At 43.7% G+C, this 27,571-nt stretch overlaps 1 protein-coding gene across 4 annotated transcripts in view; it reads right to left on the minus strand.

Annotated features, from left to right (window-relative positions):
- LOC146797742 (cyclin-dependent kinase 17-like) overlaps positions 1-27,571 on the minus strand; it is a 655,932-nt gene that overhangs the window by 354,531 nt on the left and 273,830 nt on the right. For all 4 annotated transcript variants that reach the window (XM_085624901.1, XM_085624900.1, XM_085624902.1 and 1 more), the window contains one exon: positions 14,313-14,438. In XM_085624901.1, the coding sequence (XP_085481027.1) occupies positions 14,313-14,438 (126 nt within the window). The remainder of the gene's footprint in view (positions 1-14,312; positions 14,439-27,571) is intronic.

Genomic DNA, 27,571 nt, shown 5'->3' on the forward strand with positions numbered 1-27,571 from the left:
TGGCGGGAGAGAAAAAAAATTCAGGTTGCCCCGTTCAATCTCCAGGCATGAAGGTGTAAGCTCTGGAGGTGGGGGGTGTAGAACCTGCCCCTTCGACTGCGAGAGGAGGTCTGCCCTGAGAGGGAGACGGAGCGGAGGGCACGAGGAGAGGTGGAGAAGATCTGTATACCACACCCTTCTTGGCCAATCCGGGGCGATCAATATGACGGTCTTGGCGAATCTTCCTCAGAACCCGAGGAATCAAGGGTATGGGAGAAAACGCGTAAAGGAGTTGAGTGCCCCAACTCAACTGAAACGCGTCCCCCAAAGCTCCCTGCAACGGATACTGGAGACTGCAGAATGACGGGCAGCGAGCGTTCTCATGAGTGGCAAACAGGTCCACCTGAGGTGTTCCCCACATCCGGAAGACGTGACGAACCACCTCCGGATGAAGCCTCCACCCGTGGTCGGCGAAGAACTGCTGACTGAGACTGTCTGCACGCACGTTCAGAACTCCGGCCAGATGATTTGCCATCAGACAAATCTGATGATCCTGAACCCAGGATCAGAGACGCAGAGCCTCTCTGCAGAGACAATGCAACCCCACTCCTCCCTGCTTGTTTACATACCACATCGCTGTAGTGTTGTCCGTCAGGACTTGAACCGACTGCCCGCGAAGGGAAGGGAGGAAGGCCTTGAGCGCCAAACGTATCAACCGCAATTCCAGAAGGTTGATGTGAAGCAACCTTTCCTCCGGAGACCAAAGATCCTTGATCTCCAGATGCGCTCCACACCCTTAAGTGGATGCATCCGTTATCACTGTGGCCACCGATGGAGGTAGATGAAAGGGCTTGCCTTGAGACAGATTGCCCTCCACACTCCACCAAGACAGATCCGCTGCAGCTTCTCTGGAGATCCTCACAGACTCCCTGAGATATCCCTTGTGCTGATACCACTACCTGTGGAGGCACCACTGGAGTGCCCTAATGTGCCAGCGTGCATGGTTGATCAACCGAATACAGGAGGCGAACAGACAGAGCAGACAAAGGACCTTCAGGACTGTTACGACCGCTCCATTGTAAAACAAGGGAATCATTTCCTGTATGTCGAGAGTCCTTTGTGGAGGTGGGAATGCTCGACACACAGTAGTGTCCAGTACCGCCCCTATGAACAGGTTGCGCTGAGAGGGCACCAGGTGAGATTTGGGCACGTTTATCGAGAAACCCAATTTGTACAACAGCTGAGTTGTATCCTGCAGATGATGAAGCACCCTCTCTGGCGACTCTGCTTTGATCAGCCAGTCGTCCAAATAGGGGAAAACTGAAATCCCCGACCTTCTGAGATGGGCTGCCACCACTGCCATCACCTTGGTGAAGACTCGAGGTGCAGTAGTAACACCAAACGGAAGGACCGCAAGCTGATAATGTTGCGACCCTATCGTAAACCGGAGATACTTCCTGTGCGACTTCAGGATGGGGATGTGGAAATAAGCATCCTGCAAGTTGATTGACAGCATCCAGTCCTCCTGATGCAGCGCTTGAAGAACCTGCGCAAGGGTGAGCATCTTGAACTTCTCTTGCTTCAGAAAAAGATTCAAGATCCTGAGGTCCAGGATTGGACGCAACCTGCCGCCCTTTGTGGGAATCAGGAAATACCGGGAGTAGCATCCCTGACCACTTTCCCGCTCTGGAACCACCTCTATCGCACCTTTTTTCAGTAATGTCAGGACATCCTCCTGCAGGAGAAGAAGGTGGTCCTCCGAGCAAGCAGCTTGGCAAGGAGGGCAATCTGGAGGGAATTCCCGAAAGGGAAAGGCGTACCCATTTTCGACAAGATCTAGAACCCAAAGATCTGTAGTGACCGATTCCCAATCTTGTAGAAAATGGGTAAGCCGGCCCCCCCACAGGACCAGCATGATCCAGAATGGTGGATCTAGGGCTGCTTTGCATTGGTGGGAGGGGCTGAGGAAGAGGAGGGGGAGGAGGAGGAGGAGGAGGAGAGCTGTCGACCTCGAGCACGACCCCGGACTCTGCCTCTGTAGCTCTTATACAGAGTGTTCTGCTGCTGTTGCTGCTGCTGGGGCTGTCTCAAAGTACGAAATGATGATCTCCCAAAGCCCCTGTACCTCCTGAACGAACCTCTAGGCTGAGTTTGCAGACCCAAAGATTTGGCCGAGGCCTTGCTCTCTTTAAACCTTTCGAGTGCAGCATCCGCCTTTTTACCAAAAAGACCAGAGCCATCAAAAGGCAAGTCCAGGAGCGTTGCCTGCACATCAGGGGAGAACTCGGATGACTTGAGCCACGCACTCCTCCTTGTGGCAACAGAAGAGCCCATAATCCTTGCGACAGAATCAGCGGTATCCAAGCCACTTTGGATTACCAGACGTGCAGCCGCCTGGGTGTCCGACAGCACCTCATTAAAGTTCAGTCTATCTTCCTCTGACAGTTTTGGGGCCAGTTGTTTTGCTGAATCCATCAGAGCATGGATATATCGGCCCAAAAGACAGGTGGCATTTGTCGATTTTAAAGCCATACTGGCAGAAGAGAAGACTTTCTTGGCTGACTGGTCTAATTTCTTTGTATCTCTGTCACTAGGGACTTGGGGAAAAGCACCTTAAGATCTTTTGGAACAGGCAGCCTGAACCACCAGACTCTCCAGAGAAAGATGGGAGGACAGAAAGTCTAGGTCCTCTGGAGCCGCCCTATATCTCCTTGCAACAACCTTAGAGACCGCAGGAGCAGAGAAGGGCTTACGCCATACTTCCATTACCGGCTCAATAATGGCGTAATTAAAAGGAAGCAAAGGCTCCGATACAGAGGAGGGAGAGTGTAGAACCCCTGTAAGGATGTTTGGTTTAAACTCTGCAGTTGGCAACTGCAGATCCAGAAACTCAGCCGCCTTTTTAATAATAGAGTGGTAGGGAGCCACATCCTTTGAAGGAGCATCAGCAGGAGGGGTAATCTCCCATTCAGGTGACAAGTCCAGGCCACTAGCCTCCTTCAATTCCTCAAAGAGATAGTCTGATTCCATCAGCTCACCTTCTTCCATCTGGTACCTCTGTTTCTCCAGTAACCTTTGTGCCTCTCTCCTGGATCTGATTCTCACAGCAGGAGTCGGCGGCGTCGTAACCGAATCCGCCAGCGCCGGCGTAGAGCGCCAATCCAAAGGAGCAGCCGGCATCGAACGCCGGTGAAGATGGAAGCGGCGTCAATGTCCTCGGCGCCGGTAAATGCCAACACGGCGTCGCCGGAAAAAATGGCATGAAGGGAGCCTGAGGGTAAGCTTGAGGAACTCCCAAACTGAAAGCCATAAGACCCATGGGACCCGAAGGCGCACCAGAGGGGTACAAGGCTCTAGAGAAGACTCCATACATCGCATTCAAATAATGCGTAGGATCTTGACCTGGGCCTGGAAATGGAGGATATGGCTCAGGCTGAGGCATCACCGGACTCTGGCCGATCGGCGCAGACCGTGGAATCTGCGGAGTCGAAGACTCATCCGGAGCCGGAAGATCTTCAATTGGAACCGGAGACGATGCCGGAGCCGGAGATTGTGCCGGCGTCGGAGATGGAGCCGGCGAATGTACCGGTGAAGCAGCAGGCGATGTCAGGCCAACAGGAGAATCAGGAACAGAAACAGGTGAAGGAGATACAAAGTCCTTACGGCGTCGAGAAGATGATGTCGCTCTCGGAGCTGCATCCCTGTCCGATCGATGTTGAGATCCATGCCTCTTCTTTTTCTAATGTTTCTTTGACTTTGAAGCATGTCCCGACGTCGACATCGACCTCGATCTTCTCCGTCCTCTCTTCTCCTTTTTCATCCTGGCGATGAATAATTTGGCTTCCCTCTCCTTCAGAGCCTTTGTGCTCATCTTGCGACAGCAAGAACATCCTTCAACATCGTGGCCCGATGAAAGGCACTATACACAGTCCTCATGCGGATCCGTTATCGACATGTGCTTACCGCACTCCTTGCAAGGCTTAAACCCGGACTACTTTGTCGACATCTTCAGCTACAGACAAGAAGAAAGAGAGAGATACCAGCAGAAAACAAAGTATCCAACCAAAGCTACAGAGAGTCACGAAAACCGTTAGCGTCGACGGCGCAGAAAAAAGGGAAATGACGTCATCACGCCGACGAGGTCTTCTTATGGAGCCGGTGACGTCAGGAAGTCGTGAGCAGAGCCGTGTCTCTGTGACGTAGTCTTCGACCTCATCGGCGTGGACTGCTACAAAAGTTTCCGAATGTTGTTGGCGCAGGGGATATTCACAAGGTGAGGAATCCATTGGCAGATGTATCCATCAGAAAAGCCCCAGCATGCAGGCCTCTAAATATGGACCTTCGCAGCCTTCTTCCAGGCCCCTCACAAGAAAGCTATCCCGCCAGGAGTGATTCTCGAGGTCTTCGCATCTGAGCACCGTGGCTTTTTAGCCGAGTTCGTAATTCACTGGAGTGGGCCTCTAAGGGAGGCACGCGGTCTTCCAGCTCCTGGTATTTAGCCTCAAGATCGAGAGCGCGGGCCCCAATGGAGTCAACATCTGAATGCAGAGACACCAGCCGGCCTCCCATTTCAGACTTAAACACATTAAAAGAGGCCCCCATATCAGCCTTGATATCGTCTTCGAGCTCGTTCAAATTCTCGTAATGAGGCCATCAGATCTTCCGTGTGAGGGCCGTCTGGCTGCGTTGTTCATTCACTGCCCGATCCTTTGGTAGCGTGGGTGAAGAAGCTGTAGACCTTTGTGGGCTGCGCTTTTTTGGGTGGCATAAGGATCTACGCCCACCGCTTGGTCAGGCCGTTCCGCAACAAAAAAAAACACTGTCCGAGGGGGCAAGCGCTGCTCAGGATGTCCTGCACAAAAGTCTGGCCTCACGGAGCCAAGTGACCCCCTCCCTGCTTCCTTTCCACCCCTCGCTGCTCGCCGGAGGAAAGGAGCCTCTTGCCGTCCGATCACACTCTCAGCGTTGCGTCCGGTAATTGACTGGAGGACATTTTCACCTGGGCCGAGACGTGACCCAGGGCTTCAGGGGGATCCCCCCCCCCCCCCCACCCCCCGTTTTGTGCCCCAGCCCCTTCCCGACTTGGTGCCAGTGAGCTCGCCGCATCCAGGGCCACACCCGGGGAGAGATCGCGTACTAGATGCTGATGGGCTCAGGAGCTCTTCACCTGCATCGAGAGGGCTTTGGGATGGGGGCACCATACGGGGCATTTGTCAATGCTTCCCCAAGAGGTTGTGAGATGGCGCCTGACCGACACCATTTTAAGGTCTTGCGCCAGACCACTGTAATCACTCCTGGTGGTCTACCCTCATGTTGGGGGAGCACCTCGGCCCTCCTCCTCCGTACCTGGCGTTATGTGCAATTACGGTCCTCAAGAGCTTCAGCTCCACCGGGGGGCCCCCGCAGCCAGTGGGGGTCCCGATATGAAGATCAAGCCTTCGGCCGCGGGTGTTGATGCACAGCTTACTACTCTCTTGCAGCTGGAAGAAGTTCCCGGGGGTAGGCGGATAGTGTACCTGGTGCCCTCCTTTGCGTTAGTCTCCACGCGGCACCTCTCCAGTCCCGGGGCCGCAGCGTTCGTGATGGAGATCGGGCTCGGCAACGGCAGCCATTTTAGAAGGCGCCGAGGGCTCCGGCGTCAGGAATGTCTTTGCTCCGCAAACCACACCCACGGCTCTTAGCTCGCCTCCGGGAAGCCCCCGCACCTCCAGGGTCCCCCAGACATTGGGCAGCTTCGTTTTGGGAGCTGAAAGTGCCTCACAACTCGTAGATGAAGCTGGGCCTGGAGAGGAGCTGATCGGAGTTACGTCCGATCGGCCCTGATGGTTGGCCACGCCCCCCCCAAAATACAGTTTTATGTGATTCTGCATTGGACACCAAACACAAGTGAGGTATCATTTTTATCGGGACACCAAGGGGAATGCTTAGTGGTAGGAATTTTTGCAGGTGCGGTGATCCCACACAAAAATGTAAGCAAAATGTGATTTTATTTTAGCTAAATTTAAGGTTTGTAGGGGATTCTGGGTAGGAAAACATTTGGGGAACCACACAAGCCATACCTCCCTGAACTCCCCTGGGTGTCTAGTTTTCAGAAATGTCTGGGTTTGGTAGGGTTTCCTAGATAGCCATCGAGCCCGGGACCAAAAATGCAGGTGGCCCCCTTACAAAACCAGTTAGTGTGTGATACATAGTTTTTGATGTCTCCAAAATACGTTTTGGGCTCTTTCCTGCCACGAGTACTTGGCCGGCACACACAAGTGAGGTACCATTTTTATCGGGAGTCCTGGGGGGGAACACTGGATGGTAGCAAATTTGTGTCAGCCCAGTGATCTCACAACGTTCCCACACAGAAATGTAAGAAAGATTTGCTGATGATTCTGGGTAGGAAAACATAGGGGGATCAATGCTAGCCACACCTCCCTGGACTCCAGCGAGTGTCTAGTTTTCAGAAATGTGTGGGTTGTGTAGGTTTCCCCAGATGGCCGTCGAGCACGGGACCAAAAACTCAGGTGCCCCCCTTGCAAAATCCAGGTCGTTTTTTTGATAGATAGGGGGCCTCTGAGTTTTTGGTTCCGGGATCGGCAGCCATCTGTGGAAACCTACACAACCCACACATTTTTGGAAACTAGACACCCTGGGGAGTCCAGTGTGGTATGGCTTGCATGGATCCCACAACGTTTTCCTACCCAGAATCCCCTGAAAACCTCACATTTTTGTGTGGGATCACTGTGCCGGCACAAAGTTGTATAACACCCAGAGTTCTCCTTGTTCTCCTGAGTAAAATGATACCTCACTTGTGTGGGTGGGCAAAAACCTGTGACTGGGGAGGGCCAAAAACATAGGGAGTAATGGTATAGCACCGCGAATTCTAAGCACATTTTTTTTTAAATACGTTTTTAGCTGATTCTGCATTGGACAGCCACACAAGTGAGGTATTATTTTTCTCGGGAGACCAAGGGGAGTCTGAGTAAAGTTTACATGTTTCTATAAACCTACAGTTTTGTGAAACTAGCATGTTTGAAATGTTAGCAGAGATCAGTACAATTAAAATCTTCATTTGATTATTTCCTGCATTAAGCCCATATACGACAACATTTTAAGAAGGGTGAGTGATATATTCCGCTCTGCTGGTTGAGTTCATAGAGTTTTCCCACTCTGCCAACCACCACGTAGCAAAGGTTTTTCTCGTACGCAACTCACCACCAGTAAGTTGGCGAGCGGGAACTGGCATCCACTAGCGAGATTTTCTCAATGCCGGCGACCACGACCGTTCACGGTGATAAAGCTGTTGCTCAAGTAGCAAATCTACTCGAGTGGCAGCAAAGAAGCAGCACCCTCTGGATTTTGCAGCGCAGAACAAGCTCCGGCACTAAGATTCATAGCAAACACGGCGACGTGCGGAACTCCGCAGAATTTTCATATAACTTAGTGGAATTCCACGGAATGAAACTTTTATAGTTCCAAGCACCCCATCATGTTAAAACAGGAAAGTGGGAGTTTTTGAAAATAAAATCGGGGTGACGTATAATCTCCATTGATTTCTATTGAAGCAGAGGCAATTTTAGGATGGAGACTGCTAGAATAAAGCCAGTTTTTGCTTCAAAAATCGGGAGTCCCCTGCCTGGATCATGTCTGTTTGCATGTATGTAAGCACCACAGGATTTTTTTTAAATTTCTTTCTTCCTATTCTAGAAGCAAGTCTGCCCTATTTATGTTTGTTCATTTGTATGGACTGTTAGCACTGCAGCTTTTTACAAGAATTACATGATACAGGTTATTCTGAGGCTTGCACTTATAGTTCCTGCATCTTGAGATCCGAGGCTTAGCCTTTATGGTCATTCTTTGAACTAGAAAGCCTTAGCTCGGTTTTCTTTACCACTTGGAAATGCTCACTGGAGGGCATGCACGAGCGCTGAAAACACTCCTTTCTACCTTTAGTAGCTTCCATGGACCAGGTAAAGCTCAAAGTACAGTGTTGCTTATCAAGTAAGTACAGAGAGAGTTTACTTTGCATCTGTGCAATGTATGTGCACAGGCATGCATATAGGCGTGGAAAGGTGCGTACCTGTGGAGGCTCACTGATATTCTATGGCCACCTGATATTCTATGGCCACCCATTGCATATGGTGGATCTCCTGGTATCTGGTGACCAACCTTGGTGTTTGTTAGTCATTCCTTACACAAAAGGGATACATGGCAACAACCTTTTTTGCCTAAAGCATCAAGACTGTGTAGTGACCTCCTCTGCATCTCAGACTTTTTGTCTCATTGTGCAATTCAGGAAAGAACTCAAAACCTGTTCAATCGACTTCCCTCCATCCTCCACCTTTTTTCTACCCTGTGATGATTCATTTTGATTTACTCTCTGTGCTGTTTTTGTATTTGCCTAACCTTTTACTGTATACATGCTTGCACTTTGTCATGTTCATTATGTAGAGCAGTCCACTGCCCCAATGAGGCAAGGCGTGTGCTAGATTTATCCAACGCAATAAAAACAGTAAAAATAAAATATGGTGAGCATCCCGATACAAGATAGCAAGCCCCCCAGGTGTGATATCTGAAATAAAGTTGGCAACTTGAACAGGGCCCCATTAGATTATGCTGATCATCCTCGCCCATCTGGAAACTATCCGTTGCAAAGAAACATGCCCAAAGAATGGTAAACTTAAGTTGTGTATGTTTTAAGTTAACATCCATTCCTGGCAAAAGTGGAAAAATGCAGGTATCTCAAACATAAGGAGTCCCTACTTTGCATATGACAACCACTAAATACATCTGACAGCCACAGATAGCATAAGTCTTCCTTGGTATGTGGAGCTCTCCTCTGTCATTGTATGTGCATCCTCCAACACGAACACCCTTGGTAACTGGTAAGCGCCACTGTTATCAAGTAGGTATCCTTCTTATGGTCAGCATCCCCGATAGCCAGTTGCTAGCCCTGGCATGTGTTTGGCATCACAGTCATACATTGCCTACATGGGGGTACAAGGTGGGATTTCATGGCATAAGTGAACCCCCACTTTAGTCTCTGTTGTTCACCCCTGTTGTTTGGTGGGTATCCATAACATGGCTGGCACCTAGTTTCTAGTGGCCACTTCTACCATCTAGCTCAGAATGCGTGGAACAAGGTGGGCCTTCCTGAAACTGAGTAGGCACCCCAGCATATGCTATGCATCCTTGTCCTAAGACGATAACCAAGGCATCTGTTGGGGTGTCAGTCCCAGGCATAATGTATACATTTTGCAGCATCAGAGTGCGACCCTGTCATATGGTTGCCATCTCTTGCATGAGATCTGGACACACAGATTTGTGAGTAGTATCTGCCCATGTGGAGAAGGAGTAAATGTGAGTATCTAATGAAAAAGACAAGCTGATATTTAGGTACCAAACGAATGAACTTTCTACAATTTAAAAAAAAATTATTTAGGGACTTGACAGTGTATGTTCAGAAAATGAAATTTTGATTGCGGTAAATAAACCTATTTCCCAACACTGAAACCGGGTAACTGAGTACAAAACATATTTGTAGAAAATAATAGGACATGTTTGAAGATAAATGTGTTTGCCAAAAAAATAGGAAAAGCTGGAATGTGAGGGCAAACATACTGCCTTTTCAGAACATGACAAAATTAAGCGCATCACCAAAATACATCTAAAGATCACATTTGGGTGATAATTTGGGAGGATTTCGGAACACATATAGTACATATTTCACTCGAGATCTGTGCAGTTTTCATTGCCCCACGCTGCTTCTTTCAAGTAGATTCTCAGTCAAATTTACACAATGACAAACAATCCACATGAAGTGGCAGGATCAGACATAAAGAGATGTGCAAGGCAGAAAAGAACTTGTACACGTTGAAATACTTGCAGGGCATATCAGACTGCGTACCTGGATTGATCCTGTAAAGAATACTGCCAATTTGCACTTCCCTGAAACAACCAGGATTGCTCTTTACAATTTGTGACTCACTTCCACCAGTTTGAAAATTCACCAGCCATCTCAGAGACAGACATTATTAGAGCATGACATTGCTTTGGATACAAAGTCGTTGATTCTGAATTATGATTACATCCAATAATTTCACATTACTAAATTTAGCATGGCTTCAAACGCAGAGAAATTAGTGTTCTTTAGGAGTATATCTTTCACAGTTTGAAGGTTAGTCTATACAGAGCTTTCAGAATGATCAATCTATGAAATTGATCTTCCACATGTACATTCAATTAAAATATGCCTAAATGGCATATAATTCTTTTTATTAGCAGCAAGACAGACAGTGTATGTTTTCTAATAAGGAAAATGTGTGGGAAAGCTTAGCAGAAACTAAACCAGAACTGAAATGCATATACAAAGGTGTTTTGGTCACAAAGTCAGCGATTCGCTACAACACAGGGTTTGCAACCACAAAATAGCTTCTTAAAATCTGTCAGAGCCCTTATGCGACTTGGAAAATACTTCAGGACTTGTAAAAGGACTTTTTTATTTATTATAAATTGGAAATAGGAGAGAGAGTGAAAGAGGCACCCCTTCACATTTGGGATCTATAATGTATTTAAAAATAGTTTGTGACCACAACTACAGTCGATAAAACACCAGTCGGTGTCTCGAGTCACTACTAGCAGTAAATGGGCGCGCACAAATCCAAATTCCTTGGTCCTCCAGCTATAGCGCTAGTCAAGTTTATCAGAGTTTCAGCTGTACTCGCTGTTCCTGTTGCCCCTGTACTTTCAGGCGCCAAACAAATCAAGGGTGCTGGTTGAATACAACAAAATTCACAACTGTATGCGCCCCATACCTCATAAAAAATATGAATATCTGCTCTACCCAAGTGTCAGTAACAATTGTCGGGCAGGACGTAATATTACTCCTACGGCAGCGCAAAATAAGCATGCCATCCTTGTTATAGCAATTCATTCCTTTCTTGCAAATAGGTTGCCAAAATTCTGTAAAGTCAATTGGTGGTGCTGGTGATCTTGTCAGCATAGCTTGAACGCTGGGCTCTCTCCCAATTGCATCAATTAGAGCAGCAACCTTCACCTGCAGCTTCAGGCGCCTTCCAACACACCGGCCGCAAGAAGCCTGCATTCATTGTCGATAACAGCTCTGGGGAGCTCCATGGTGTTTAGATTCATACAAGCCTTCATTTTTTAGGTCTCGCCTGACCCAGCGCATGCGCTGATCTGGCGAGACATTTAGTAGGTGGGTTTTGAAAGTGCTACCCACATTTTTGTGCTGGCTACAAGCTGCAGTGCATGATGATGTGCACGCTCACAGCTGCTCCCCGCATTCTCGCCCAGCCATCTGCCTTTCCTGCGCCAGCCTTCAGCACCATACCCCTCCGCCGCTGCTGCGCGCACGCATCCTTAGTGTGCTTTAGCGCGTCATCGCGATCGCTTTCAGAGTGATCGCGATGACTTTTGCTTTGACGGCCGCGCGGCGTTACTTTTACTGCCGCGCGGCCAATGCTTGCTTGTTTTGTTGACCTTATGTTCGGTTAACATTAGTTAAATGAATATCTATTCTTGCTTCAGGCAGTTACTAGATGTATGGCAAAACAACAATGCACAATAGGTTTCATTACAATGTAAGCTAGTGGAGTCCGCGTGTTGTGCACTTTAAGGAAAGTACAAACTGCTGGTGCTCCGTTGCTTGCTCCTCCCTCCCCAAAGCATTGCCTTTCAGTAACATTTAAGTTGTAGCTTGTTTCGGGCAACTGTTCTAAAACTTTTTTCTTTCTTCTCCATTTGTAACATTGTGTATTTGCCTTTGTAGGGAATAAAGGTGACACGGTTGGTTATTCAGAACACTACGTTTGCACATTTTGGGTGACGTGATGAATCTGCTTTTTTCAGATTTGTCTTTTTATGAAGTCACTTATTTTAGGCAAAAATGCATTTGTGAGGCATGTCTTGGCTTATATTTGTACTGTGAATATTTTGCCATTTTTATAGCGCTGAACCTTCTATCAAGTTGCATAAATTCGATCACAGACATAAATCTAGTTTGTCTTTAGAATGACATCCCCAGCGATGTATATTTGTTTCTGTTTCCAGTGAGTGCCTTCATTAGTTTCCACCGTTCTTTTTAGTTGGTAGTTACCCTGTTTCTTTGTTCTTTATTGGGCATTCCTTTACCATGGCTTCCAAATCAGTGCGAGATTACACAAATATAATTTGCGGCTGAAGCGCTTAATTATCCCTTTTTAGACGATTATATTTAAATCTGTTATTCTTACTGTTATTTTGGGTTTTATGACTTGGAGATGTAAAATATTAACTGTGAAGCAGTAAGCCTCTCACTGAGGATATGATTCAATTAAAAGTTTAAACAGATTGAAGTAATTTTGTTTAACCGTATAATTGAAAACGCCTCGGTGATATTAACAAATATCAAGCAATTGTGTTTAACTGAATTCATTAGGTTGAACTTTATTGTAAAGCAGGCTTAATTTATTTTATATCTACAATTGCCTATTTGCGTGGTTATTTAAGCTGCCAACAAAGAAATGGGAGTACATTACAAACATAACATTTGAATAATTTACCAATATCCTTTCTAAATGTATTCAGGCTCCTGCAGGAATAAATCCACATTCCTACTTGACTGTTTTTATCTCCTGTTTGCTTATAATTTTTACAAAGCGCTCCATATGTTGCATTCCTGTTGCTTCAGAGTTGTTCAATTCACAAATCTATTGTGTTTTGGTAAGAGTTGAATCCGACCGCCCACCAGATCCTAGCGTGCCATTTGATGGCTTCTTAAGACAAGCATTGGCATAGCCAATAGGTCTCGCCTTTTGGGCCTTATAAGTGTTTTAGCCATGCAACAGTTAATGTTGTTGCACCAAGGATATTGTGCTGCATAACTAAATACTTATAAGGTCCCAAATGCAAGACCTATTGGCTATGCCAATGCTTGTTTTGCGTTAGCAACTGCGTTGCACCTGAACGAGGAGCCATATGAGACTCAGATATCAACAAATCGAAAACACATTCCAACCGTTACCTGTTCATGGAGTATAAAATAGGCTATGGACACAGCACAGGATGCAGTTTTCAACCACTATATTTATTTCAGTAAAACTGCCAATGTGACACGTTTCAGCCGAGATACCGGCACATTTTTTAATCCTTTATACGAATGCCGCTGGAACTGGTGATTGCTTTTGCTTGGCGGAAAGCAAACTGCCATGTCCCGGGTCATCAAAATCTTTCCACACTGAAATAATAATTTACCCCTAAAAAGCCTATTGTCTTTTAACGTGCATATCAAAATATGCCAGGCCTACTTGCCTTGTCATAACTTTTCATTATAAACAGATCACTTCTAATGAATCTGACATAACTTTTCCCAGCGAACTAACAAGAATTATTGCATTTACCAATGGCTTGACCTCATAATAACCAACATAGGTTTACTGAGGTGCACATGAACTGGCAACCATCATGCATACTGCTCTAAATTTGCAAATATGTACATAATTACAGCTGGCTAAACAAAATATACAACCCCTCTAAATAGGATCTAACGAGTAATCAAACTGAAAATTTTAAACTCCAGGGATATTTCATAGTGTGTGACCAATGGCAAAACATTTGCCTTCTACGGTATCCATGAGATTACATGTAACCAAACACCTGTCTACAGCCTGTAACATATTGTGATAACAATCTACTGTTAAAGGAATATTGGACTTTACAAATGCTGGTCACAATAAATAAGCCAGACTTACTTATCCATGGCATCTGCCATAACCTTTCCCTGCACACAAATAAGGTCTATAGAGGTTTTTCATTGGCTTGTCATTACAAACTACTCAGATGTACTGTAATGAGCTGCAAACTTTCCCAAAAGGCAACCATCAGGCACACAGTCATAACATTATAAATGTATACATAAATACAGGTGCATGGAAAGGAACCATCTTCCATGGAAGCACACAAATTTTGCCCAATCAAATTAGGTACTCTTGTCCAACAACATGTAAGCGGAGCAAAACGCCCTCTCAGTAGTACTCCTGAACGTTCTTTTTCAAGTTAATTACATAAGGTATAGCCACAAGTGCGCGGTCCATCCAGACCCAAAAATGAACATCTATTTCGTCGGAATCAAAAGCAAACATGGCTAAACGATTTTCACTAGTATTCACTAGTGTTGTCTCCCATTAAAACGAATCAACGCAACAGAGCTGCCAAGGTTTTTGCTTGAGGGTGTTTGCTAGTTATCAACGGCGCCTTAAAATTTGTCATAAGAGTTGCAGTGCTAGAAACTGATGTTTCTGGGAAAAGGCTATACACACTTTTTGCCACACACTAAATGTGATACTTACCAAAGATGCTCTTCGAAGTCGTCGACTCATCGGCTTGTCAAAGGGTGGGCTGTTCATAGCAAATTTTTCCAAGTAACCTTCAGGCAATCGAATGTCCGCAGGAAGTGAAAGTCGTTTGTTGATGTCCTGGTGAAGATGCAAAGTCATTATATTTACACGGATCTATTAAAGAACTTTAGCTTCAAAAACAGTCAAATCGGTAATCTCCACATCTGCGTACAGCTGATCACATTTCGTCGTGCCATTTGCTTCTCCTCACATAAAATACATGGATTTTTTTTGTTTGTTAAAGAACTGCACAACAGTGGCAGCCACAATAGTAACACTGCAGACAAGAGGCACATAAAAAAGGCCCCATGATGAAATTAGACTGGTCTCCATCGCCCTTTTACTAATATATGCCATAACTGATTCATTATTTTGTCAAAAGATTCTAAAAAGTAACCATGGATTTATATTCAAAAGCAAAACAAATACCCCATTAGGTTGTTTCAAATAAAAACAAATGCCTTCAAATTTCTAGCTCCTGACGAGCTTAGCTGAGCAAGTCTCATCATATTAAGAAAGATATGTATCAATGCTATGCGACTAAGGGAGCCTGACATTTCAAAATCTGCAGTTAATTTTTCCCAACATTGAAGTTTTGCATGTAAGCGGGTAGAATAACTTCAACATTTCGACCTTCTTGCATTTGAGTCAATTGGCAATGTCGATGTTAATTTATTTAACTTAATACTTAACTTAATACATGAAAGGCAACTCAATTCAATTCCGTTTTGAACAAACACCAACACTTTTATATTTTACCCATTGAGTAAAAGCACAGCTGGAACCAATTAAAATATCACTGCAAAAGAGGGAAGCATACTAAATAGAGATCAAGAATAAATCTATAAAACCGTTTTGAAACACTCTTGTCTATCCCGGCACTGATGACTGTTGACCACAATCAGGCCTCAGAGTGTAAAACGCTAGTTCTGCATAATAATTTACCTGCATTACTGTTTTCTTAATTCACGCTTGCGCATGCATCATCAACCTGCCATTATCGTGACACCGCAGTAAACCTCATTAATCGGGGTATTAATTTCCAAATAATTCCACCACAAACTTATGTCTGATTCAGGTTTGTGTCAGTGTATGGCCATTGGAGTGAGTATTTGTTTTAATGATGGGTGATTAATCTTGAATTTGATTACATAACACTCCAAATTAACTAAATGCATCTCATTTGCAAGGTGAAAACTGAACCAGGAAAATGCAAATTGCCACCATAACAACAGCAATTTTTATTTTATACCGCTGGTTAATCGATTATCTGGGAAATCAACTCTCCTGGCAGCCTTTTCACTTTGAGATCCCCAGGTAATATGGAGAATAGGATTCAGACGTGTATAAAAAGTTTTAAAGCTAAAAATTGTTGTACTACTAATACTGATAGTTTATCATTGGCATTAAGGATAGAGAAACTGTTCATGACCATTACAAACTATCGAAGACCAGCCACTAACGTATGAGGCCAGAATGTGGCACTAAACATGGTAGATAATGAGTGGTGGGATGTGGACAAGTCCTGGAAGAATCTGAAATTGAACCGCAGCCCCTTCTGAATCAATTGATGCTAAAAAGATGTATCATCATCCCTAGAACTTGTGAGTGAGTTGATGTTGTCTGCTAGTGCAAAGTGGTAGAACCTCAGCCATTTGTTTAATGTAACGTGCTCTAGTGGAGAGCTTCAAGGAAACCACCTGGGTCTCCAGGTTGTCATAGATGAGATGCATGGTGTGCAAAGGTTAGCTCATCTGGAACCATGCTATCAATGAGCAATGATAGAACTGTCTCATCTCCTAAGTCCTTTAATGGACTGGGTGCCTTACTCCGGAGAATGTTAATTTAGTGGTCTTTCTGCAGGAATTCAAACAGGCTTAGCAAGGCTAAGATGCAGCAACTAGAATGACCGAGGAGCTCTCCTTGATCTTCAGAAGAACAGCTGTGAATCAAAGAAGTAGGAGGAAAGACATACGAAAAAGCACCCATCCAGTTGAGCATCAGGCATTCCTCTAGGGAGCTGGGCGCGGTGCCCACCCAGGAGGCAAACTTGTTATCTTTGGTGGTCAGGTGAGATTTGCAAGCATTGCATTCAAAGAGATCGAGCTGAGGATTGAAGACAGCTTAGAAATATAACTTGCCCTCATATCAGAGCTAAACTGGATAGGGTTTGTCAGTTTTGATTAAGCTACTACTAATCCAATGGATATAAAAATTCTAACTTGTTTGCCATTCAGTTCACAATTCTTGAGGGGGTTGAGGAGTAGCACAAGAACAGTACAGAGAAGATTGAGTCATGAGGAAACAGTACACTTATCAAAAGAGACTCCTGACAGTTCTGGAGTTGCACCATGAAATCAGAGCCAACTCCTGTTCCTCTAATACCTGTATTGGCAGGAGGAATGTTGGAGTCACACACTTGTGGATGTGGTGTGCCTCTCAATGTCGGGGGAGAGCTGCCAACCAACAGATTTGTTGGCAGGTCTCTTGAGAAGCAGCCTCAGTGGGGGATGTTGCCCTTGTTGTGTCATCTGTGTTGTAGTTGTGACTGATGGTGCGCCTGGAAAATAGGCGAGGCGAGACACTTGCACCTTTTTTGGTTACAGCAAGACTCTCTGCTCACTGACTGAGTGCCACCCGCAGAGCATGAGAACTGGGTTTAATAGCAGGGTGGAACATTTGGAAAATGTACTTGCTTGGCTAAGCTGGAGCTGCAACAGAACCTGCCCCTGGCAAGATCTGGAGTCACTCAAGAAGACAGAGTTGGTTTCCTGATTTGTTGTCGAGGAAAGGGGTAGTTGTTGGGCTTCTCATTTTAAGTGGCAAGCAGCAGCATACTGGAAGAATAAATTGCAATAATTCTTTGGAGCAATGGTAGCTTGGGACCTCTATACCCAGAGAAAGAGTGGTGCTTGACTCCAGAATACAACGGAGTAACCAGAAAACTGGTTTTATGTTCAAAACTCCCTCAGCTGCGAGGCGCTCAACACCCTTTCTCTGGACTATGACAGCTGGATACAGGTGAAACAAGTTGGGCTGCAAAGGACTAAAACATTTGAGGTACTTTGAACTTACTTGTGGTTACATACATTTGAGTTGGACCTGTCTGGGTGACTTCCACGTGGGAGGGTTAAGTTCTTCTACCCACCTTCAGATTTCTTTGTAATGATTCACTACAATACTTCTTGTGAAACCAGTCCATCATTACTTTGCACCAAGTCAAATGGCTCCAGGGGTACCTTGTACCAATGGCAGCACACAACATAGATGGCATGACTTGTCCCCAAGCAAGAAATATAACGTTTGTGGGTCAGTTGCTGCCAACGATCATTACAAGGATGACTAGATGCCTAAGCACTGAAAATAAGCTATCTGAATTGAAAGAAAAAACATAATAAAAGGGGAAAAAACATCACAAATAACAAAAACATACAGATGGTATGGCTCTGTGTTAACAGTTTGTTGAATGCGGAGAAAGCACGTTCTAATCCGCAACAAACAGCAGAAACAAAATGGATCTGAAAAGGTCTGCATATGCATTTTTGAAGGGATGAGCCACATAGAACACATGCATGTGTGTGAGGTACTGGTGTGTAAAAGCTCTGATTTACCAGCCACATAAGCAACTTTCTATCCAGCCACTAAGTGGCAGGGTATCCAAAACATTGAGAATGGAAAGAATCAGGAGGAAAGAGTGAGGCACCACCGGTCTTTAAAGACCAATTTTGCACCTTTCACAAATACAGCAAGGAGTTAAGAAAGCCTTCATTAGTGAAGATCAACTATGATATAGACACCAACATATTTTGGGATCTTATCGTTAATATTGACATTTAATCTATTTAAGGACTTGAAAACCATTAACCGTCCAACAGGGACACAACTAACTTGTACTTCACTTGGCACCTTGTGTCATTGCTAAATCCTAAGCCTACAAAGCAGTATATTTTCTGCCTTACAAATTTACCAAGAGAGTAATAGACAACTGGTTGTAAATTGCACTTAACATGTAAGGTTTTCTATAGACCCTGAAATGACAAACAAACGTAGACTGACATTTAAGCATTGTCTTTGAAGGGGTGAAAAGACACTACCTAGGAAAATCTGGGTGAGGTTCCTGAAAGACTATGTGCAATGTTTAACCATACCTCAAACTAATCTTTCAAAAACTGAGGTTTCTCCTCTCCAGAGGTTGGGAAATGCCTTCCTGCCAGAGGGAATGGAGTTTGATTGTTGCTCAACCACAGATGTCTTTTGCAGAGAGCCAAACATGGATATAAACAATAAGGAAAGGAGGTAACTAAGCTGCTGATAGTTATGCTCTCTTAGTCCAGTCCTCCAAAATCTCTGGACAATACATTATGGGAGCATTACTATTGTGTCGTAGAATCGTCTCTCACCAGTGGAGTTGGTGTCATTTGTTTAGTCATGCAAATTAAACATAAGTCCACCCAAGGGAGGATATCTCTGAAACTTGACAAATGGAGAAAAGGGAGGGGTGAGATGTTTGAAACAAAGGTGAAGAGTTATCAATCAATAATAATACTTTACTTGGTCGGATATACGACCAAAAAGCTCATAAAAAAGAAGTTATATGCAGCAGATTATAAAAACATCAGAAGTACTATCAAATATCAGATAAAATCATGAAACCTCACATCGCCAGTTTAAATTCATAATATATTAGTTTCTCCGACTCAGCAATATATAATAAAAGGACAGAAAAAGTACGATTAAATATCAGAGCAAAACAAATCATGTGACCTCACATCGCCAATTTAGCTTCATGATGGATACCTATTTCTCAGGCTCAGGACCTGAATAAAAAAATGTAAAAGAGCGAAACAGATCAATGGGGACTCTAAGTGCTGCAAGAGAGTCAAACCTCAAGATGCGAGTTAAAAGACCTATTTTTAAGGATTGACTGTAAGAATTGGGATCTACAGAGTGAGCAGGATAATATAAAGTGCTTCGTAGTTTGGCAGGAAATCCCATCACAATGAAAAGGAGGAGAATCAAGAACCTGTGGTCGGCAACGCAACTAAATAATGAATCATATTCATACGAATATTGGGGAGTTCTAATCCAAGGCTCCGTGCCAGTGCACGTAGAAAGGGCTATATACTGTTGAACTGTTATCATGTCAATAGCTTTCCCCGTTCTTAAATTTTACTTGCGTTCTAAGAACTTCAACTTAATATGAGCCTTTGTATGAATGCTTACGTTTCCTGTATTTGCCCACAGATCTGCCAGCCCCAATTCTTGCAAGGATAACTTGACATAATTAAACCATTGAATGGCCTGTGTATTATTGTGTTTTAAACAATCTTCAACAATATCAGACATAAATTTCAAATCCGGAGACAGCCATATCTTGACCTATAGCATAATAGAAGCTAGCCTCACCAAATCTTCCAGGAAACCTATCCCCATTTCACTACGAGTAATCAGGTTCGTAATAGATCTCAGGTTCGTAATCGATCTAAGGTGTCCTAAAAGTTTGGACAGAAATGTATTTGCTACTGTCTATAAGGACGACAACAGGTCATAACCCCATACTCCCGCTCCATACGTAGCCACTGACAGACACTTACTTTTATACTGCATCACTATTTCTTTCGGGGTTTATGTCCCAATTTTTAAGCAAATCGATAGAGTGCCTCGCATGCTGCTTCAGTAAGTTGTGACCTCTGTTTACAAGTCTATCCCAGGTCATATTCGCCGAAAGTAAACTCCCCAGATAGCTAAAAAGATGAAGTTTTCATTATTGGTGTACCTCCTACAAAAAACTATCTAAAGCAGGTGTTTTTGGGGCCATTAGTCAGAATGTAAGGTTTTTTATCATTGAACTTGAGCTTCATATCACCCATAAAGGTATTGAACCCAACGAGCAAAATTTGCAGGCCATTAGCGGTGCACCATTAAAGCATCGCATCATACGTGTAAAGGAGTAAGGGAACCAAGCGGTTAAAAGTGCATCTAGTGCATTAATAAAATATCCCAAAAAAAATAAGACCTAAAACCTTGTCTGACAGCCCCCACCCCCCCAACTGAAATTGGAGAAGTCAAATTTCCCATCCTGTGTAAAAATAACCCTCATGGTAGTGTCTTGATGTAACCTTCTGAAAACCATTAAAAGGGGGGTTATTCAACCCCAGCTCGACCCATAATCTTCCAAAGTTTATCTCTGTCCACTAAATGAAAGGCTGAGGAGAGGTCCATAAAGGTCACATGCATGGCATGTCTCCTTGGTTTGACATACTTATTTAATATAAGGGACAGATTAAGTGCTTGTTCTGAGGTGCCTAAGCGTGGTCGAAACCCACATTGCACCCCTGTAAAGAAGGCTCTCTCTTTCTCCCAGGCTTCCAGTACCCCAGGATCTCTCTCCCAAAGGTCTCTGCAAAAGAATTAATGAGAGATGGGCCAGTAATTGATGGGTCATTTTTATCTCCCTTCTTATAAATGGGGATTGTCACTGATTCCTTCCAGGAATCCACTGGGCCTCTAATGAGCATTGCTCTAAAGACATTTATTATCAATGGGGCCCAAAGGTGTAGAGCATACTTAAAAGACTCGACAGGAACCCCATCTGGCTCTGAAGCTTTTCCTGAAGCTGAGCTGCTAATAGCTTTTCGTACTTCCCCAGTTGTAATTGAATTACTTAAAGTCACCAGATCCTCACAATTAAATACAGTAATGTGAAGCCACAGGATACACTTCACCTAACTTAGTAGTGAACATTTTCAAAAAATGGGAGACCCAGTCTTGCTCTAAAATAAGACAGTCAGTTCCTGAGGGCGTTTAACCAGTATAAAAAAAATGGTTTACCATCTTCCGGCAATATATGTATACAATAGTATAATCCCACCTCGCATCTCTAACTTCCACAGCATCACGGGGAACCTTATTAGTTGCTATTTCAGGAGTTTGAGAGCCTTAAAACAGTCTTTATTAAACCAGGAGTACACTAGACAGTCCTTCCATGGTTTAACCTCAGTTAACAACCCTGCAATAGAAGTGCTGATTTTCTCAAAACTATCCAGAACTATCCCAAAGTCTGTGCTTTCTGTTAAGCAATACATAAACTCATCAAGATTTGACGAGACCAGTTCAGAATGAATTTTGGAGAGATCTACCTTTTACCATTTTCTAAGGACCCCTTGGATTCTAGAGAAAAACGAGGATGTGATCAGTCTAGAAGGAGGGGGTGGCAGTTGTGGATGGGAAAGAAAATGAGACTAATTGGTCGATGATCACTAAAAGGAGGACAAGATCTCGGATTCGCTTAAAAATTAAATCAAGGTAGCAGATGCTAGAATATAATCAATAGTACTCCCCTACCCACGTAAGTTGGAGTGTAGTCATCAGAATCACCACAGATTTCAAATGCGAAACACAGGTTATTAGTCAGCATTATCCTTTTCAATACTTCTCCATAGGGTGAATGGTGAAAGTGTGCCACTTTAACATCCTGCCTGTCTTCTATCCAACACACCCAGGCACTTGACAAAAATACATTTAGCAATATTAAAATCACCAGCCCATAGTATGGAAAGATCAATGCACTTGTTAGTTATTGCCCGTAGGATAACAGACCACAGGTTCCTGGCAATATTCACCGGTTGGGAAGCATAAAAACTGTATCGAATTTACTAGGAAGATATTAGGCTCTAGTAAAGGAAAACTTCAGGAGATGATAATAAGAGCTTGTGAGTAACTCTATAACAGATAGATTCTTGAGCCTAGTCGAGACAAGGACAGCCAAGCCTCCCTTACCCCTACCTGCATTAGAACGGTTGGCTGGAGAACAAAAAGATCTGAACCCATCTACTATCACATTGTCGAAAACCCAAGTTGCTTGGCAACAAATAGCATCAAAAAGATCTATAAAAGACAACCATTCAGGATCACATATCTGTGAGGGAAGACATACCACATTCCAAGAAATTAAGGCTAAGGTGTCAGCGCTTTATGCCAACAATGTTCATTTCCATCACATTGTCTCTTTGGGATAAACTAAGAGGTTCCATAATAGGAATTTCTACAACAAGATTCCAAGTCAAGTGATTAGAGACAGTGTCAATAAGTCCAAGAACATCCTTGAGGACCTCATTACAAACCAACAATTCCTCAGCATGAATTTTAACAGGGACCAATGGGTTGATTCCAGAGTCCGTTTCAGAAATGCTCTCCTCTTGGTTATCTAGATAATTTTCTAGTCAATCATTTGCATCCAGATCAGAAAATGGCTGAAATCTTTTGGCTGTTGGAATTGTATACAAATCCTATCCTATCCTATAACCTGTGGCGGGGGTAACGTCCTGTGTCCTGATCCCCAGGTGTTGGCAGCTCTAGGGCGGTACAAAAAACCCAGCGGTACAATAGAAAAGGGTATCAGGCATGTTATCTGGGCCTTGCCTACAGCCCGAGTTTATCAATCGGCAAGTCAATTCTGGATTTCTTCAAGTAACTACTATACAATCCCCCTCTAGCGGTTTTCTCGACGGGCCTACCCAACCTAGTATAAGAATATAATTATATTCCTTGATGGAGAATGTAGAGTTTCTGGACAACCAATAGTAGACCTTTTTTTTTTTTTTAGGTCTGGGAAGGGTTATGTTACTTATCCTGTAAGCATCTGTTCTTGGCATGTAGAGCTGCAGATTCACATGCTTTGCATACTCCTGCCATCTAGTGTTAGGTCCGGATATTTACAAGTTGTTTTTCTTCGAAGAAGTCTTTTCCAGTCACGAGGTAAGGCGACTCCTCCTTTCAGTGATAATGTGCATGGCCTGATTGTTTTCCCGTAGGAGGGTGAGAATGGAGTAAGTGAGTGTAGTATAGTACAGAGATGTCCATGCGTATGTAATGTAAATAATAAGAACTGCAACAACCACAGGTGTCCGGGGAGGAGGGAGGGCACATGTGGATCTACAGCTCTACATGCCAAGAACAGATGCTTACAGGGTAAGTAACATATTCCGTTCGAGTCATGTGTGCTGTAGATACAAATGCTTTGCATAGATTGTATAGCAGTATTCTACCAAATCGGTGGCTAATCAGTGGGTACTCCAGTTGTTTGAAAAAGTGTTTTTAGCACTGCTTGCTCTACATTAGCTTGCTGGCATGCTATGACATCCACACAATAATGTTTAGTAAATGTGTGTGGTGTAGACCATGTAGCTGCCTTACATATGTCAGCTATGGGAATGTTACCTAAAAAGGCCATAGAAGCTCCTATTTCGCGAGTAGTGTGCGCTCTAGGAGGTATAGTCAAAGATTTTTTAGCTTTAACACAGCAAGTTTGAATAAATAAATAAATAAATCCACATTTGTAAAGCGCGAACAATCACCCGTAAGGGTCTCTAGGCGCTGGGGGTCGACAGGAAGATTAAGCAAGCTATGGCCCAGAGTCACATGGTGCTGGGCTAATCTGCCGCCGGCACCGGGAATCGAACCGTGATCCCCCGATTCTGAAGTCATTCGCCCTGGCCGCGGCGCCACACCTCTTCTCCATTTGACAAACCACCTAGAAATACCAGATTTAGAGATAGGATTTCCTTTTATAAGTGGAGCGAATGCAACAAAAAGATGGTTTGCGAAAATCCTTTTGCCTATCAATATAGTATAACAATGTTCTTTTTACATCAAGAGTATGTAGAGCCCTTTCTGCTACTGAATCAGGTTGAGGGTAGAACACAGGTAACTCAACTGATAGGTTAAAATGAAAAGCAGACACTACTTTTGGAAGAAATTTAGGGTTTGTACTTAGAACCACTATCTTTATGAAGTTGAAAGAAGAGTTCTTCGAAGGTTGATGCCTGTAACTCACCAACACGTCTCAGTGAAGTGATAGTAATTAGAAAGGCAACCTTCCATGAGAGAAATTGTAATGAACCATTGTGTAATGGTTCAAAGGATGGACCCATAAGACTTGTGAGAACAAGGTTAAGGTTCCAGATAGGTGCAGGTGGAACCCTGGATGGTATTATTCTTTTAAGGCCTTCCATAAAAGATTTAATTACTGGAACTTTGAATAGGGACAAATGTTGTCTGTTTTGAGGTATGCAGCTACCGCTGCAAGATGCAATAACATAGATGTGTAAGCTAAGCCAACTCGCTGTAGATGCAAACTATAACAAATAATATTTTGTATAGATGCATCAAGCGGATCATTTGTGTTATTTTTACAATAGATGACAAACCTTTTCAACTTAGCTGCATAACATGCTTTAGTGGTAGGTTTTCTTACTTCTTTCAAGATTGTCATACAATCTGGTGGTAGGTTTAAATATCCAAACTCAATGACTTCAGGAGCCAGATCGCAAGGTTGAGCTCTTTGGGGAATGGATGTCTGATTTCTCCACGGCTTTGTGTGAGAAGGTTGGAAGTGAGGTGCAGTTTTTGGTGTGGCACTACTGACAGTTCTAGTAGTGCAGTGGACCATGGTGGACAAGCCCATGTAGGAGCCACTAGAATTAGTGAGAGTGATATCTGTCTGAGTTTGCGAACCAGCAATGAAAGTAGAGGGAGAGGCAGAAAAGCGTAAGCAAATATCCCTGACCAGTTCATCCGTAGGTCCTTGCCTTTGGATAGATGATGTGGGAATCTGGAGGCAAAGTTTGGGCATTTTGAGTTCTCTGCTGTGGCAAAGAGGTCTATCTGTGTAAATCCCAATTTTGGAAGCACGGAAGGAGAATATGGGGATGAAGTTCCCATTTCTGTACTTGTTGGCGCATCCTGCTGAGGAGGTCGGCAAACTGGTTGTGTATTCTTGGAAGGTGTTCTGCTAGAAGATACATTTTGTGATGTATCGCCCAACGCCAAATGGTCTAAGGGAGGCGTGACAACTGTAGAGAATGTGCCCCCCCCCCCGTTTTTATACATAGAACGTTGCTTTCATAGTGCCCATCCTGACTAACACAACGTTCCCTACTAGATGAGGCTGAAAAGCTTTTAATGCTAGTTGAACTGCTATAAGCTCCAAGTAATTGATAATTGATATGGAGACTTCTGTGTTTAGTATCCCATAAACCTTGAATTGTTAGATGCTGGAGATGGGCACCCTAACCTGTGAGAGATGCATCTGCTGTTAGTACGACTTGTGGAATGGAGTCGATGAAAGGCCGCCCTTTTGTGTGTTCCACCACTGCAGAGAGCCATGAGTGCAGCCGTCTCCCAACACTAGATCTGATAATTGACCCGGTGATTGATTCCACAGATGTGCTAAACATTCCTGCAGAGAACGCATGAGTAATCTTGCGTGAGGCACTATTGTAATGCATGATGCCATCATTCCTAACAGCTGCATGAAAGTCTTCACTGTTAACTACTGGTTGGTTTGAAACTGTTGTAATAAAGCTTGAAAGTTTTGAATCCTGCCTGCATTGGGAGATGCTAGAGCTGCGTGTGCGTTTAGCGTTACTCCCAGATACGTTTGACGTTGTAAGGGTTGAAGATGGGACTTTTGTGCATGGACTTTTAATCTTCAATTGATGGAGAAGGTTTATGGTAGCTTAAGTGTGTTGTAAACACTTTTTCTATGTGTTGGCGTTATTGAGCCAATCATCCAGAGATAGATATATTACCTACAGGTAGTTATAGTTCGGACCTAGTTAACATAGGAAAATCGTAACATTCTTTTCCCAATAACTTTGGCGCCGGATGGCGAATCTTCGTGAAATTTTCAAAACTGGTGGGGCGCTCCGGTCAGCTCCTAGCCTGAAAGTTTCGGGGTGATTCGTCAAGCGGGGGCCGAGAAAAAAGGGGTGTCCCAAAACGCGTTTTCTCCATGTTATTTTCCCATAGGAAATTTTGGAACAGGCTACAGCCCAAACTGCTGAACGGAATTACACCAATTTGTTTTTTTTTAATGGTGTAAATCCGTTCAGTAGTTCCTGAGAAATTCAAAAAATAGAGGTCAAAAAATCAATTTCCCATAGGAAACTTTAGACACGGTCATAGCAAAAACTGCTGAACGGAATTAGACCAAATTTGGCAAAAAGGTACTGCTTGGCTCAGAAAGCGACCTTTTAAACAAGCATTGCCATAGCCAATAGGTCTCGCCTTTGGGACCTTATAAGTGTTTAGCTATGCAACACTGGACGTTGTTGCACCAAGAATATTGTGCTAGATAACTAAACACTTACAAGGTCCCAAAGGCGAGACCTATTTTGTATCACTCTTCTGTGCTGGGTACCCATTCTTCTTTTTAAGTCTTTGTTTGCCTTAAAAAAACTTTTTCATTATTTGACTAATTTATTTGTATTATTAATTGCAAATGTATTCACCTTGTTAAATATGTTTTCTCTAACCATTGTAGCTTTAATATTGCTTTTTCAATAAAGCATTTTTTTTCAATGCACCAACTGGAGTAGTATATTCAGTTCTTCTATTATACTTTGCATTAGGGGCCCTTGTAGTTTTGCTTTACTTATAGTTCTTCTATTATACTTTGCATTAGGGGCCCTTGTAGTTTTGCTTTACTTATACCAAACACAGGATTTCATGCCCCAGAATGATCATATAAACGGAGCTCGGTGGGTGAGCTACTGAAGCCTGACAAGGGACAATCTGAGATCCATTAAGGGTGTCCTTTGTTACCTCATAATTTATGACCATAATGTGGACACCATGGGCTACATCCAACAGAGCAACTTCATAGCGAAAAGGCCCCATGTTATGATTGTCACTTTGAGCTAGGCCTGTTTTATGTGTTTTTAAAATCAAAAGTGCTTCTCACCTAGGGGGCAATAGGCCCAGACGGCCCAAAATAGCAAACGTTTAGGTTAAAAGAATGCAATACGTTGTTGGCTAAAAACAGGCTCGGATGGTTTTCTCACACATGACGTGTTTATTTGATATATATTTTTATTTTTTTATTTATATAAGGTATATACAAAAAACTAGAAAAGTGAAAATACATAAAATTATATATAAAATTTGCTAAAAAGAAAAATAGACGAACTATAAAGCAATGTAATGCAATACAACGAAGCTGCTGCCCGCCAACTCCGCTGATTTACAAGATACTGACTCCATTTAAACTCCATGCAAGGTTTGGTAATTATATGAGGGAAATAAACAGTAAAAAAATCTGACGCTGCACAGCAGACCTAGCAGGCCGTGAAACAGTCGAAGAAAGTCAGCTCACACAAGGACCTATGACCGTGATATGCCTGCTTTGGGAAACCACTGCAGTTGCAACA

Source organism: Triturus cristatus, chromosome 9, assembly GCF_964204655.1.
Source record: "Triturus cristatus chromosome 9, aTriCri1.1, whole genome shotgun sequence".
In the NCBI taxonomy this organism is placed as follows: domain Eukaryota; kingdom Metazoa; phylum Chordata; class Amphibia; order Caudata; family Salamandridae; genus Triturus; species Triturus cristatus.